General features: G+C 28.4%; 2 protein-coding genes across 3 annotated transcripts; both read left to right on the forward strand.

Moving 5' to 3' along the window:
* The first annotated feature begins 17 nt into the window (after positions 1-17).
* Positions 18-8214, forward strand: LOC132939510 (NAD-dependent protein deacetylase sirtuin-7). Its single transcript, XM_061006708.1, has 7 exons — positions 18-327; positions 1909-2006; positions 2963-3178; positions 4817-4988; positions 5067-5303; positions 5540-5660; positions 5727-8214. Exons 1-7 carry the CDS (start codon positions 226-228, stop codon positions 6665-6667), a joined length of 1887 nt encoding a protein of 628 aa, XP_060862691.1. The 5' UTR covers positions 18-225; the 3' UTR covers positions 6668-8214.
* A 1658-nt stretch (positions 8215-9872) lies between these two features.
* LOC132939511 (uncharacterized) lies at positions 9873-11115 on the forward strand. 2 transcript variants are annotated; one of them, XM_061006710.1, is made up of 2 exons: positions 9873-10626; positions 10705-11115. In XM_061006710.1, the coding sequence occupies exons 1-2, from the start codon at positions 10227-10229 to the stop codon at positions 10995-10997; spliced, it is 693 nt and encodes a 230-aa protein (XP_060862693.1). In that variant the 5' UTR covers positions 9873-10226; the 3' UTR covers positions 10998-11115. The 2 variants fall into 2 exon arrangements, with proteins under 2 accessions (XP_060862693.1, XP_060862692.1); XM_061006709.1 differs by having other exon boundaries at positions 9876-10171; positions 10268-11115.
* Positions 11116-13050: the final 1935 nt, after the last annotated feature.

Consider the following 13050-nt stretch of genomic DNA (forward strand, 5'->3'; position numbering starts at 1 on the left):
TCGGCGTGAAACGTTCTATATTATGTCATAAACGTATGTTCGAATGATCTCGAGTCGTCAGACCCAGTATCGATGCGTACCCTGCAACAGTGGCCCGTCGCACTGCCGGCGCCGTGTGATCACCACAGCGAATAGCGATCGGCAACGCCGTCTGTTGAATCCTCGGTTGAATCATTGTGATTAATATTTGATTCGGTCGTGCAAATATCGCGATTCTCGCATGTAATGGATAATCAGAAATTATGCAAACTAAAGTTCAGAAAACGGAAGGCGGCTCCGAACGTAACGTTTTGCATGAAAACTGAGAGAAATGCGTCGAATAAAAAAGTAAGGGCGATTGCACCAATGTTAGTGAGTAGCATGGAACCTTTTCCCCTCAGTGTTTCGTCTCTGAACTAATTTTGATTTCGGTCTTGTTTTACTTGGGAAAGGGACAATTTTGACTTTTGAACTTCTAGTTTTTATTATTTTGTTAGAAATTTTCAAAAAACAGTTTCTAACCATACGTTGTCTATGTAACTAACTTATCACCCCAAGTACCTTTAAAGTTTTTTTTTTTTTGGAAATTAATATCAGTCTAATTATCTAATTATATTCACACTAATTAAATCATAGATAAACATCCAGCATTCATGATTAATAAATTAGTTTATTGCTGACTGTTGTTGTCAAAAAAAACTTAGATTAATGAAAAATTGGGAGATTTAATTATAATATATACGTACCATTTTATGACATTTATTTACTTATGTGTATATAGTGATGTTAAATGTAGTCATTGTATACTATGTTATATTAATATAATATATTATATTCAATAAACATTGTATGTTATGTCTAAATTTCAGAACTTAACAAATTGTATTGTAAACTTAGTTGAAGTACAAAAATGATGTTTTCTCAGCTGTTCCTAGGTTATTTAATTTACAGTGTCTATGCTACATCATAGTTGATCATACTACAATACTACTTTACCTATTCAACAGAAATAAATCTTTTAATTACTATTGAAAAACTAAAATTTAAATCACACGTAAACTAAACAATAAAAAATAATGAATTTTAAAAATACTAAGGGAGAAATATAGTTATGTTCATTATGACAGTACACATGTAATAGAAATTGTAACTTTCAAACTGTAATTTTTCCATTTGATTCAACCTGAATATACAGCAATCATATTATTGAAACAAGATATTTTTTATTAAATAATTAATTAAAAGATCTTGTTTCAATATATTATGTATTTATCATAATTAGGGTTTGATGTGAAACGCTCTTTCAGCCGATACAAATCAATTTTAAGACCTAACCGCCCCGTACATTTAAATTCGAAAATCTCCAAATGTACGTTGTTTCAAACTGTTTCGAAGACGACTGCAATGAAGATGAATAAATTAAATTACAAAAAAACTATGTTATATATCAGAATTCTATATTTATAATATGTTTTTAAAATTAATTAAAAATACACATTTTTTGTTGTTAAATATTTCATGATTTTTGATACATATTTTGGCAAAAATAACATTAATATTTACGTATTTTGACTTTTTTATTACATAAAAATCCGCGCCCTAATCATAATAAATTATGACCAGTGGCATGCTCGACTTTTTTGAAGGGAACAGGGCTGTTATGAATTATTGACTATTCTCAGACCACTTTATTTAGCGGTAAATATACTTTCATTGCTTTATATATTTTATATGACAAAAATAAGCTAAAGTGGGAAATATAACACCCTCATGCCCACTGACAACGTCCCTGAATATGACAGTAAACTTGAATTAAATTTAAATGTTTTCTATAAACCTTACTTTTTAATTAACAGTATTTTTAAAAATGTAAATCAATATAAAGTGTATCAACAATATTTTACTATAATCTATGTTTAATATTTACAGATATTAGAAATAATTCAAAAGCCATTATCTGAGAGAACAATTGATGACAAAGAAATTCTTAATACATGTAAGGATACAGTACAGAAGATATCTCAAAGGTATTTAATTTTTACTTTCTATTTTAATTATTAATCTTAACTTTTTTAATAAATAACATTTATATTTTTAATTAGTCTTATTACAGTTTTCATAAGACCATACTTCTGTTTTTTTTTTTTTATTAATATTGTTATGATAATTGTAAAGAACACAGTAGTGTTTCAAATCATTTTTTACTTATTTCATATTCTTAAAAATGTTGAATTCAATAATATGGATTATAGATTATCTGGTACTGGTTTGTTATAGCCCCTCTCAGGTGAGTGAAAACTATAACCTTGCCCCTTATGTTTGTTTTCTCCTTGCCATACCTATATAATAATAAATATATCGGAAAAACGTCCAAAATAATAATAATAACAACTATAATATAAATAGTATACAAATAATAATAATTATTTTTTTTAATATATATAATGAAAATATATAATGAGTGATAATAATAGAAAAAATAATTTAAAAAAAGTGTATTTAGGTAATGAATAATGATATAAAAGTCAATTAAAAATGTTTAGGCTTTACATGATACTCAAAATTCTGGGATTTTATGTGATAAACGCATATGGGATAGGTACCTAATATTAATAGTGTGTTTTTCCCGTCAAATTATTATCATAGATTATTAACACGATATATTTATATTTTATTATTATGGATGGTGGGGGGATACAAACCTGAGTTGCAGAGCTATAAAATTTTACACTAGCCCGAGCGAGGTTTTAACAAACCAGTACCTTAAAACTAATAATTCAACATATTAACCTGGACAAATTAGTTTAAGTGTAAATAAATATTATTTAAATATTATTTTTATTATTTTTTAAAAAAAACTATAATAATTTTAAAAAAATAAACCACAAGCCAATGATGCAGCTATCGAGGTTTTAATACTAATAAAGTAATAAAGAAAAGAAAAATAATAACTAATAAATAAATATTAATTAACCAATTTTAGGTTAGATAGACAAAAGAAATTAAAAGAGCGATGTCAAGAGTTTGAAGATCCAGTTGAAGTACTAGATCCAAAATGTGAAGAACTGGCAAAGGCTATTTCGTCTGCATCAAATTTAGTAGTCTATACTGGTGCCGGAATAAGCACGGCAGCTAAAATACCCGATTATAGAGGCTCAAATGGAATATGGACATTATTAGATCAAGGAAAAGATATTGGGTGTGTAATTAATGTACTACTATCAACAATTATCTAAAAAATTCCTGATTTTTTCATTTGTAAGATTTATGCCTTGAGATTTTAAATCCAAAATTGAAATGTATATGAAAACAATTAAGATATTTTATTCCTCTTCCAATACCTACCTATATTACAATACTTGAACATTTTAATACTGTTGTAAAATCTTTAGAAACTATTGTTTTAGCAAAATTATATATTAATATTGAAATATCTTAAATATAAATAAGTGATAACTAGGCCGCGGATTTACATTAACTAAAAACCAAGCAAATTTACACTAAAAATGCTTAAATATGCATAAATATATGCTTTAAAAAGTTCAAATTGATACTGTTTTTGTAGTAACTCAAAAGTAATTAAATGTATAGTCCGGTCACCGAGAGAATGTTGGCCGCGCATTTAAATGAACGTGCTCTGCCGTCTCGAGGTCTAATTTCTCCCACCAAGTGGACCACCAAAAACCATCTTACTCCATTGTAAACTAACGCTAGACAATGCTACAGCTGATCGCATCGTAAACAATCACTTGATGATACGATAGCCGATCACCTGACGGCGGGAGTCGTATTGGTGGGAGATGCGCGGACTACAACAAGTTTTTGTCGCCACCCAGTAGCGTTCTCTTGGTGATTGGACTATAGATACTTGACATTTTTGTCAAATGTTTATATGACCATATTCCATTCAAGAAAAAATACTGGGACTATTTTTTAGTTATTTATAGAAAAGAAACTAAATTGTAAATTAAAAATACCTATAAATAGCTCCAAAACATTCAAACTTTTTTTGGAAATGTTATCATGTACAGGAAGTAGTAATTTAAATAGATTGTGAACATTTCAAGTATCATACTTTTATTCATTTTTGAATTACAGCATAATATGACAATTGTAGAAAACCAAGTATTAGATAATAATTAATGTAAAATGAAATCTTTTTGTACCTTCAGGCAGGCCCGGATAGAACCAGGGAATTACCGAGGTTAACTACTTATAGTAAATTAAGTACTAATTGTTAAACTTAATTATTCTAATCCATTTTAATAGGTTTTGGACCAGTTAAAGTATGATAAGTATAAGTTATTCGATGGACCGGTACTTATCCTATCCAGACACTATCTTTTTATAATGATCATGCTGACCCATCCCATAATTCCTGTGTTTAAACCTAAAAAAAAGGCAAACTATAATATAATGCATATTTAAAAATATATTAGTTTATGTTATAGGTTTTTTAATTACTATGTCCGAGCCCTAAGTATGAGTGTCTTAACTCTTAGTCTATACATTAGTTATTAACTTTTTAGCGGTAATTTTTCTTTTCTTAACATTTCTTTAGTCATACTAAGGAAAATATTACGTTGAAACTACTTGTACCTACCATAATATATTAATATTGTGTCTTTAAATATAAAATGCTTTCTAATAATCAAAAATTTGAAAGTATTTTGTATTTAAATGCCATTTTTTTGTAATTTATTAGAGAGCACATTAAATTTAGAATTTATAATAGTAAAATAAATAAATAAATAACATAAATTATTACCAAAATGCTAAATATTTATAGGCTATAATATATTATACATTTATGCTAAGATATTAAATATTAATTTAGATGTCACGACTTAAGCCAAGCAGAACCCACGTTAACACATATGGCCATTTATCGATTATACCGTGAAGGGTTACTGGGACATGTCGTTTCTCAAAATTGTGATGGGTTGCATTTAAGAAGTGGTCTACCAAGACCGGCATTGTCAGAAGTTCATGGTGATATGTTTATTGAGGTATTTGGAATTTTATATGTTTAAATGGTTTCATTTTATTTGTGAACATATAAATTAAAATAAAATATTAATTTATAGGTATGCAACAATTGTAAGCCAAACAGACACTATTTGCGAATGTTTGATGTGACAGAACATACAGCAAGATTTAATCACAAAACACTAAGGTTATGCTATGCTTGTCATAAACCGTTGAAAGATACAATTGTTCATTTTGGAGAACGTGGTAAACTTCAATGGCCAATTAATTGGTCAACGGCTTGTAAACACGCTGAGAAAACTGATGTAATTTTGTGTTTAGGATCCAGCTTAAAGGTAATATTTATGATAGTTGCCTAAAGTAAAAAAAATTATATACATTTTAAGTTATTGAGGTTTTTATTGAATTGATTTTGTGATTAATTTTGGTTAGTATTTATGTTTAGAAAATATAATATATAATATTTATTATAATTTCAGTTTTTTTTTTATCAGTGAACTAAAAATAAATAATTTTATGTCATAAAATGCTAAACATTAAACAATAATAATTATTAACATTATGTTATTAGGTTCTGAAAAAGTATCCATGGCTTTGGTCAATGGATAGACCAGCTAAAAAAAGACCAAAGTTATACATTGTGAATCTTCAATGGACTCCCAAGGATGACCATGCTACACTAAAAATAAATGGTACAATAAATTTCCTTTACATGATATTAAAAATAGATTAAGTAAACTAATAAAATAATGTTCCAGGTAAATGTGATGAAATTATGAAAAAAGTAATGTCAATCTTAAATTTGGATATTCCTAAGTATCAACGTTGTCTTGATCCTATATTTCACCATGCCACAATGTTAGTAGCAGCTGAAGAACATACGACAGTACATCCTGTTTTAGCTGTTCCGACTGATGATGTTCAAAAAACAGATTCAAATACTTTAACAAAATGTGAAAAAATAGAATTAGATATTAGTAACGGTAAAAATATTACCAAAATGTGTTCAGGATCAAAAGACCTAATTCAACCAGTTGATCTCAGTTTAGTAAAATTAGAAAGTAATACATCCATAGTTGATCAAAGTGAATCAATTAATTCTCCGTCGTGTTCAAATATGGATTTCGTTCCAAGCTTAAGTAATTTTTGGAGACCTTTTATTGAAGGTGTTGATCAAAATTCATTGGAAGGACGAAATATGCTTTCATTGGTTGAACCAATAGTACCATATCTAAATCCATTTTTTATCAATAATATGGAAACTTTAGGATTGTCTCCAACACCTGTTGATCAGTTTTACAAAAACTTTGTATATCAAGCATGTATAGGATTAGCTGCAGTTGAAAAATTGCAAATAGAAAAAAAGCTGACAAACAATTTTAAAAAAAAGAAAAGAGATGTTAGCGAAGATAAAGATGATATTAAAAAAACAGATGTTTCAATAAATCGATATTGTACATTTTGTCATCCAGTTTATGGTTCAACTAAATGCCTGTTTTATCATCGATATGAGTCAAAGTTCAAAGAAGACGTAGCCATTTGCCTGTGTTGTGATGATGATGATACAGATGAAGAAGACGAAAACGAACTAAAAACTGAAGAAATGGTGGATAAAAATGATGAAGTTATAGAAAAGGCCAAAGTTACTGCTGGCTGGTTTGGGAAAGGTTACAAGAAAAGAATAAAAAAAAAGAAATAGGTATAATTATTTATTTTAAAACTATTTTTTCTCATTATTTCTTTACCTTCCAGTATTTAAATTAAACTACAATTGAAATTGAAAGGTTGTATATTTCTAAGAATATCTATAATGGTATAAGAACCCATCTGGTAACAATCATTACTCGGGCATACCATTACCTATATTATCATATTTTTTATATTAAAATCATGTTTAGAATTGGTTTAGTTTGTTATAATTTAAAACTTGAAACTATTATTGCCTATCCGGTTTTTTTCATCATATTATCAATTTTTACATTCATCTGTTAGATTTATGATTATTTAATAATTCTTACATATTTTACACTATTATTATTGTGTTAGAGAAGTAATTTTTCTAATAAGATTTAAATGTGGTTTATTGAAGTGCAATAATGATTTGTTGTGATTTATTCATTTTGAATTTTTACTTTTATTTATTTGTCGATGATTTTTTTTTATTTGTGTTTTTACAATCTTGCTAGGTAATAATACACGTCTTTGTTTCTTTTACAGTTGTACTAAATGTTTTAATAGGTGGGTACGTAGAATACATAATATATTATTTTGAAAATAATGTCCTTTTCAACCCATTTATTTTTATTGGTAATCATTTAAATATTATATCCTCATAGGCGTGCGCATTGAGACAGCAGAGGCAGCATAACATGCTGCTCTTGCATTTTTTTAGGGTTACCACAGCCAGTCAATATTGAATAATGGGCCTCGGTAAAATTATATTTCCACAAACAATGACCATTTTAGATAAAACAATTATATACATTTTTTTATTATTTTTTTGGTGAACGTAAACTATTTTATGCTTATAACATTTACCAGTATAGAACAAATTGACCTGTCCACTTCGAAAAAAAAAATAGACATGATTTTAAATCGTAAATATTATTAAGTAAAAAACATTTATAGTAAAAACAACCGAAAAAACAAAAAACCAATATAGTTTTAATTTTGATACCTACCCTATAGTAGAATAAGTAAAACAATGGGCGATTTTAATGGTGAATTTGGAGAATAGGCCCATAGATAGAGATTTGATTAAATTTTAGAGGGGGCTCAAGTCTTTTACAAAATAAGAAGTGGGGCTTTGAAAAATGTTCAATAATTTTGGAGGGCCAAGCACCTCTCAGCCACCAATCACTTACATAAATGGGCTGGATTTATTTCTTGCTACCCCTAAAACCAGAGTCAGCGCACGCCTATGTATATTATAATAAATTAGTTTTATTATATTAAAATATGTAACTAATTAACTGAAATAAGTTTTAAAGGCACAACTTGCTGTAGGTATTATATGGTATTATATTGTATTGTATTGTTTATTACAACCGGCATATTGAATGTAAATAATGTAATGGACAATGTTACATTTACAACATTTATATTCTAACCATGCTACTCAATCAAATGTTAAATGTTTTAATCTATATAAGATATTTTCGTATTATATCATGTACATTCTAATATTTATCAATATTATTGACCTCATGACTGCATTAAAATATTATGGAGAAAAAATATTTTGCACTTCATTAGTATTGTTTTTTGTCTACGGCTGGGAGTCTGTCAAGGGTGCGTTGTTGGATTTAATCATGTCTATATAATAAGTTTATTTAGTCTATTAGATTAAATGTCTCCATTGGATATTGATATAACTATCATTAGTATGTACAATATAAAAGTAAACATGAAATAAATAAACTTGTACCTAGGTATATAGTAAAATTACATTTTTTAATAACATCTAAATAGACTAAATTTTGCTCCCCCCCCAAAAAAAAAAAAAATAACCAAATACAATCTCATTTTAGGTAGGTATTAAGAACATAATATGTAGATGAATTGGTAATTGTTTTCCACCATTATTGTCTGTATTTTCTTTCGCCCTATATGTTGTGTGATTTGAGAAAACGAAGTCTGTAACAGTTGAACAAATCTGAATGTTAATTGTTAATTATTATTTATTTTGTAAAATTTCCCCCACTTGTCAGTTGTCTACCTCTTGTTGGCCAGTTCTGTGAAATAAGTGGAGACTTCAAGTCAATAGGAATGGTCGACGCCGGCGACTTGATAGACCTCCACTTTTTCAAATTCCACCTTTGTTCTTTTCTTTGGGTGCCCAAATATTTATTCCAAATTCTGAAATTCACGACGAATTACCAAGTCCACTCTCCTATCACTACCAATTACTTTTTTAACCCTCACGCCATTCACGAGTCAAGAGTCACTGTCTTATTCTATATTATGTACCTATTTCTTATTTCTTTATCTACAACCGTGTTTTGTTATTAAAAACCATTGCTTATTTATTAAATTTAATCTACTAAAACTGTAAGGTTGTCTAAGGTCCATAGCAAGGACCTGTATCAATCATAGACCTATTCATTCTAAAAAGTAAAGATCCTAGATAATTATAGGCTCTCTAGTCCATACTAACGAGTAATGGCCTTAGTCTATAAGGCATAGATATAATACTATATTATTATAAATCTATGATACGGTCATTGCGAAAAGTTTGTTTAAATCACGGACTTTAGTAATCAGTGGTGGATACAGGGGGAGGGGCAAAGGGGGAATTTCCCACCCTAAAATTAAGCCTTGGATGCGCCACTGTAAGTGATAGCACAGAACAATAGTTATAGGTAGAGAGCCTAGATAATATATATATAAAGGCTCTCTATTTATAGGTATCTTATATTATTTATTATATCATGTCTAATGTCCATGGCATGAGCCTTATAATTTAATAGCATTAAGACTATCTTAGTTCATGGTTAAGACCAAAACTATAAATACACGTTGATGAAGACTTTAGAATCCACCTTGACTAGAATATTATATAATAGCATAGTCACAAAATAATTCATTATACCCATAGGTATGTTATATGATCAAGGTGTATCAATACATACCCGACAAGACAGAATGAACAAGGTCCGTAGCAATATGTATTGATATCAATACACCTTGGTCCATAGCACGGCCTTAGAAGATCTTCTAAGGCCGTGGTCCGTAGTTAAAATATTTAATAATGATCAATTTGTGATAACAGAGCAACAGGTAGTACCAGAAATCACTAATCAAAATAGAATATCAGCAACAGCTGCAGCTGCTGTCAATTGTCAAAAGCTATTGGTATTTGGTATATTGATGACGAATGAATAATTATTGATATTTGAATTATTTGATTAGTATTTGGTATAATCTGTGTTCTGTGGTATAATGTTTCGTATCTTTTGTACCTATTTAAACTCATGCAATATTTTCGACCACATACTATATATTGTATGTATATATAGGTAGTTTGATTAAGATTCACAGATAAAACTTATTTAATATTAAAACTGATAAAATTAAACACGTATGTTTTGAAGTTTGAACATTAAACTTTAAAGTATCCATAATCCATAAACCAGGTACTTAATAAGTATTAAATAATATTATTAAAACTTGAATTGAAATAATTGATGATTAAAAGTTACAGGTAATTAACCTAAACGTTTGTAAATTTATAGTTTGTGTATAACTTTAATAGTAAAATGAGTTTTCATAGTAAAATTGTATTGATTACCGGTGCTAGTTCAGGAATCGGTGCAGCAACTGCAATACACTTTTCCAAATTGGGAGCAAAACTAGCACTTACTGGACGCAATCTTGTCAACCTACAGAATGTAGCCGATCAATGTGAAAAAAGTTGTTCACTAAAACCATTTGTGATTACTGGTGATCTAACAAATGAAGATGATACTAAAAAAATTTTGGATTCCACTATTTCTCATTATAACCAACTGGATGTTTTGGTGAATAATGCAGGTATTTTAGAAAACGGATCTATTGAGTCTACATCCCTCGATCAGTATGATCGGGTAATGAATGCTAATGTTCGATCCATCTATCATCTAACCATGTTGGCTGTTCCGCATTTAGTGAAGACTAAAGGTAACATAGTTAATGTATCTAGTGTTAACGGAACCAGATCTTTTCCTAATGTACTAGCATACTGTATGTCAAAAGCAGCAGTGGATCAATTTACAAGATGTGTAGCATTGGAACTGGCTCCAAAAGGAGTTCGTGTGAACAGTGTTAACCCAGGAGTTGTAGTTACAAAACTTTTAACAAGACAAGGAATGAGTGAAGAAGACTATTCAACATTTTTAGATAAAACCAAGTTCACGCATGCGTTAGGAAGACCAGGCACCGTCGAAGAAGTTGCCAAAGCAATTGCATTTTTAGCTAGTAATGATGCTAGTTTTACGACTGGTGATTCAGTTTTGGTTGATGGAGGAAGACACGCTATGTGCCCAAGATAAAACACTTACTCATGTGATTTAACGGAAAATCATTTTTCATTTGTTTGTATATTGTACAAATAGATTAAAAATAATAAAAATAGATTTTTTTGTAATAAAGCTATCTGGTCTAAATTAATTCATAAGTTATGACTACATAATATTATCCTGGACATAATCATGAAAATTAAATAAATATCTTATATCTGTTTGCGAGGATAGTTGAGAGTAGGTATTATAAATATACATTTTTATTAAAATATATAGATAATATTTTCCACCATCCCTAAACATTATACAATTACATATTATATGATTATATTAGGTACCTATCTAAATTAAGACAGTATGAGTGTATGACTAGACTTCAACTATTGTAGTAAAATAATATAAAATAAAATCTTTTAATAAATTAGATTATACATGATATTTCATCCATTATTCATACATAAAATTGGGTACTTCTCAGTTGTTGGTAAGAATTGTGTTTGAATTGATTACTTAAGTTGTGTACTTAACAGAACCTACATAATAAATTATAATAAATATTTCTCTAATATTTAAGATAAATATTTTTTAGTAAATTAAGTTAGAATTTTGGATAAATTGATTGTTTACAACTTAGATCATATTATTGTAATATAGTATAGTATATACTATATTATGATTAAAGGTTTACAAGTTTATAACTAAGCTTATGTTTTAGAATCATTATTGATTAAAAAACTTTCTTGATTTCTGGTGGATTTGGTATTAATTCGAAAATTTAATCGTTCCAGTAAATAAGGGTAATCTATTAGGTTATTTAATAGTTTTAATAAAAATGAATAATGAAGGATGCTTCTCTTTGTATTTAGCGATTGTATATTAAAATATGATAATATTCCATTATAATCTGAATGTTGTGGACGTTGGACTTTAAATTTAAATGCTAAAAAACGAAGAACACGATTCTGAACAGCTTCGAGATTATGAGTTACCCCTATGTTATTTGAAGACCAAATAAGGGATGCATATTCTAATTGAGATCTGACAAACGCAAAATAAATACTTTTAAAGGCATTTAAATTATCAAAACTAGTACAAGTTCGTGTAATGAAACCTAGATTTTGGAACGCTTTATTGGTTATTTTATCAATGTTCATCAAAACATAGTTTAGAATCAAACGTGGTTCCCAAGTCGGTAAATGATTTCACCAGTTCAATAGACACATTGCTAAATTTATAATCAAAATAAATATGAGATTTTTAATATTAAATGATAGTATTTTGCATTTGTTGATATTGATGTTCAGACCATTTAAATCATCTTGTAATTTAATATATTAAATCATTAATCGAATCAATTTTTTTAATTATTTTAGCGTCATCTGCAAATAATAAAATATTCGAGTGTTTTATTATCGTATTTATATCATTTATAAATAATAGAAATAATGTGGGTGAAAGAGGGTCACCTTGAGGAACACCTGAGAGAACATGGAAGAGAAATAAACTGATTTAATTTAACTAGCTGGATTCGTTAGTTAAAAAAGAGGTAAGCCATGTTAGTAATGGATCACTGAATACAATTTTTTTTAATTTCTGTATAAGTAAAAAATGATCTACACTATCAAATGCTTTTCCAAAATCTGTGAAAACCGTACCTATCCATTTGGGATTTAGCTGAGAAAGATTCGATAATATTGTGTTTGAATATGGCTAGATTGGTTGTACCTAGTAGAATGTCCCTTAGGAAAACCATGTTGAGTGTCTACAAAAAACTATTTATTTAAGAGACGTTTTTTTATTTATTATTTTTGAAAATATTTTTGGAAGTATAGAGATTATTGAAATTTGACGGTAATCATCTACGGAAGAGCGTTCACCTTTCTTGAAAATAGGAGAAATAAATACAGTTTTCCAGATTGTAGGAAATATACCAGAATTAAGTGACTGCTTAAAAAGAAAATGAATATATGAGGTGCAAGAACAAAACGGCATTCGTATAAAAATGTAACCGGCAGATTATCAGGGCCTATTGACAAATTTAATTTTAAAGGTAATTATCTAATTCATAAAAAACATCTTCAAG

This window comes from Metopolophium dirhodum, chromosome 2, assembly GCF_019925205.1.
Source record: "Metopolophium dirhodum isolate CAU chromosome 2, ASM1992520v1, whole genome shotgun sequence".
Lineage (NCBI taxonomy): Eukaryota > Metazoa > Arthropoda > Insecta > Hemiptera > Aphididae > Metopolophium > Metopolophium dirhodum.

What these genes read in the sequence shown, in the direction of transcription:
- LOC132939510 (XM_061006708.1), top strand. Translation starts at nt 226, where the DNA reads ATGGATAATCAGAAATTATGCAAACTAAAGTTCAGAAAACGGAAGGCG. An exon ending in GATCAAGGAAAAGATATTGG is followed by an intron (nt 3,179 to 4,816) that starts GTGTGTAATTAA and finishes ATATTAATTTAG; the next exon opens with ATGTCACGACTTAAGCCAAG. An exon ending in ATGGTGATATGTTTATTGAG is followed by an intron (nt 4,989 to 5,066) that starts GTATTTGGAATT and finishes ATTAATTTATAG; the next exon opens with GTATGCAACAATTGTAAGCC.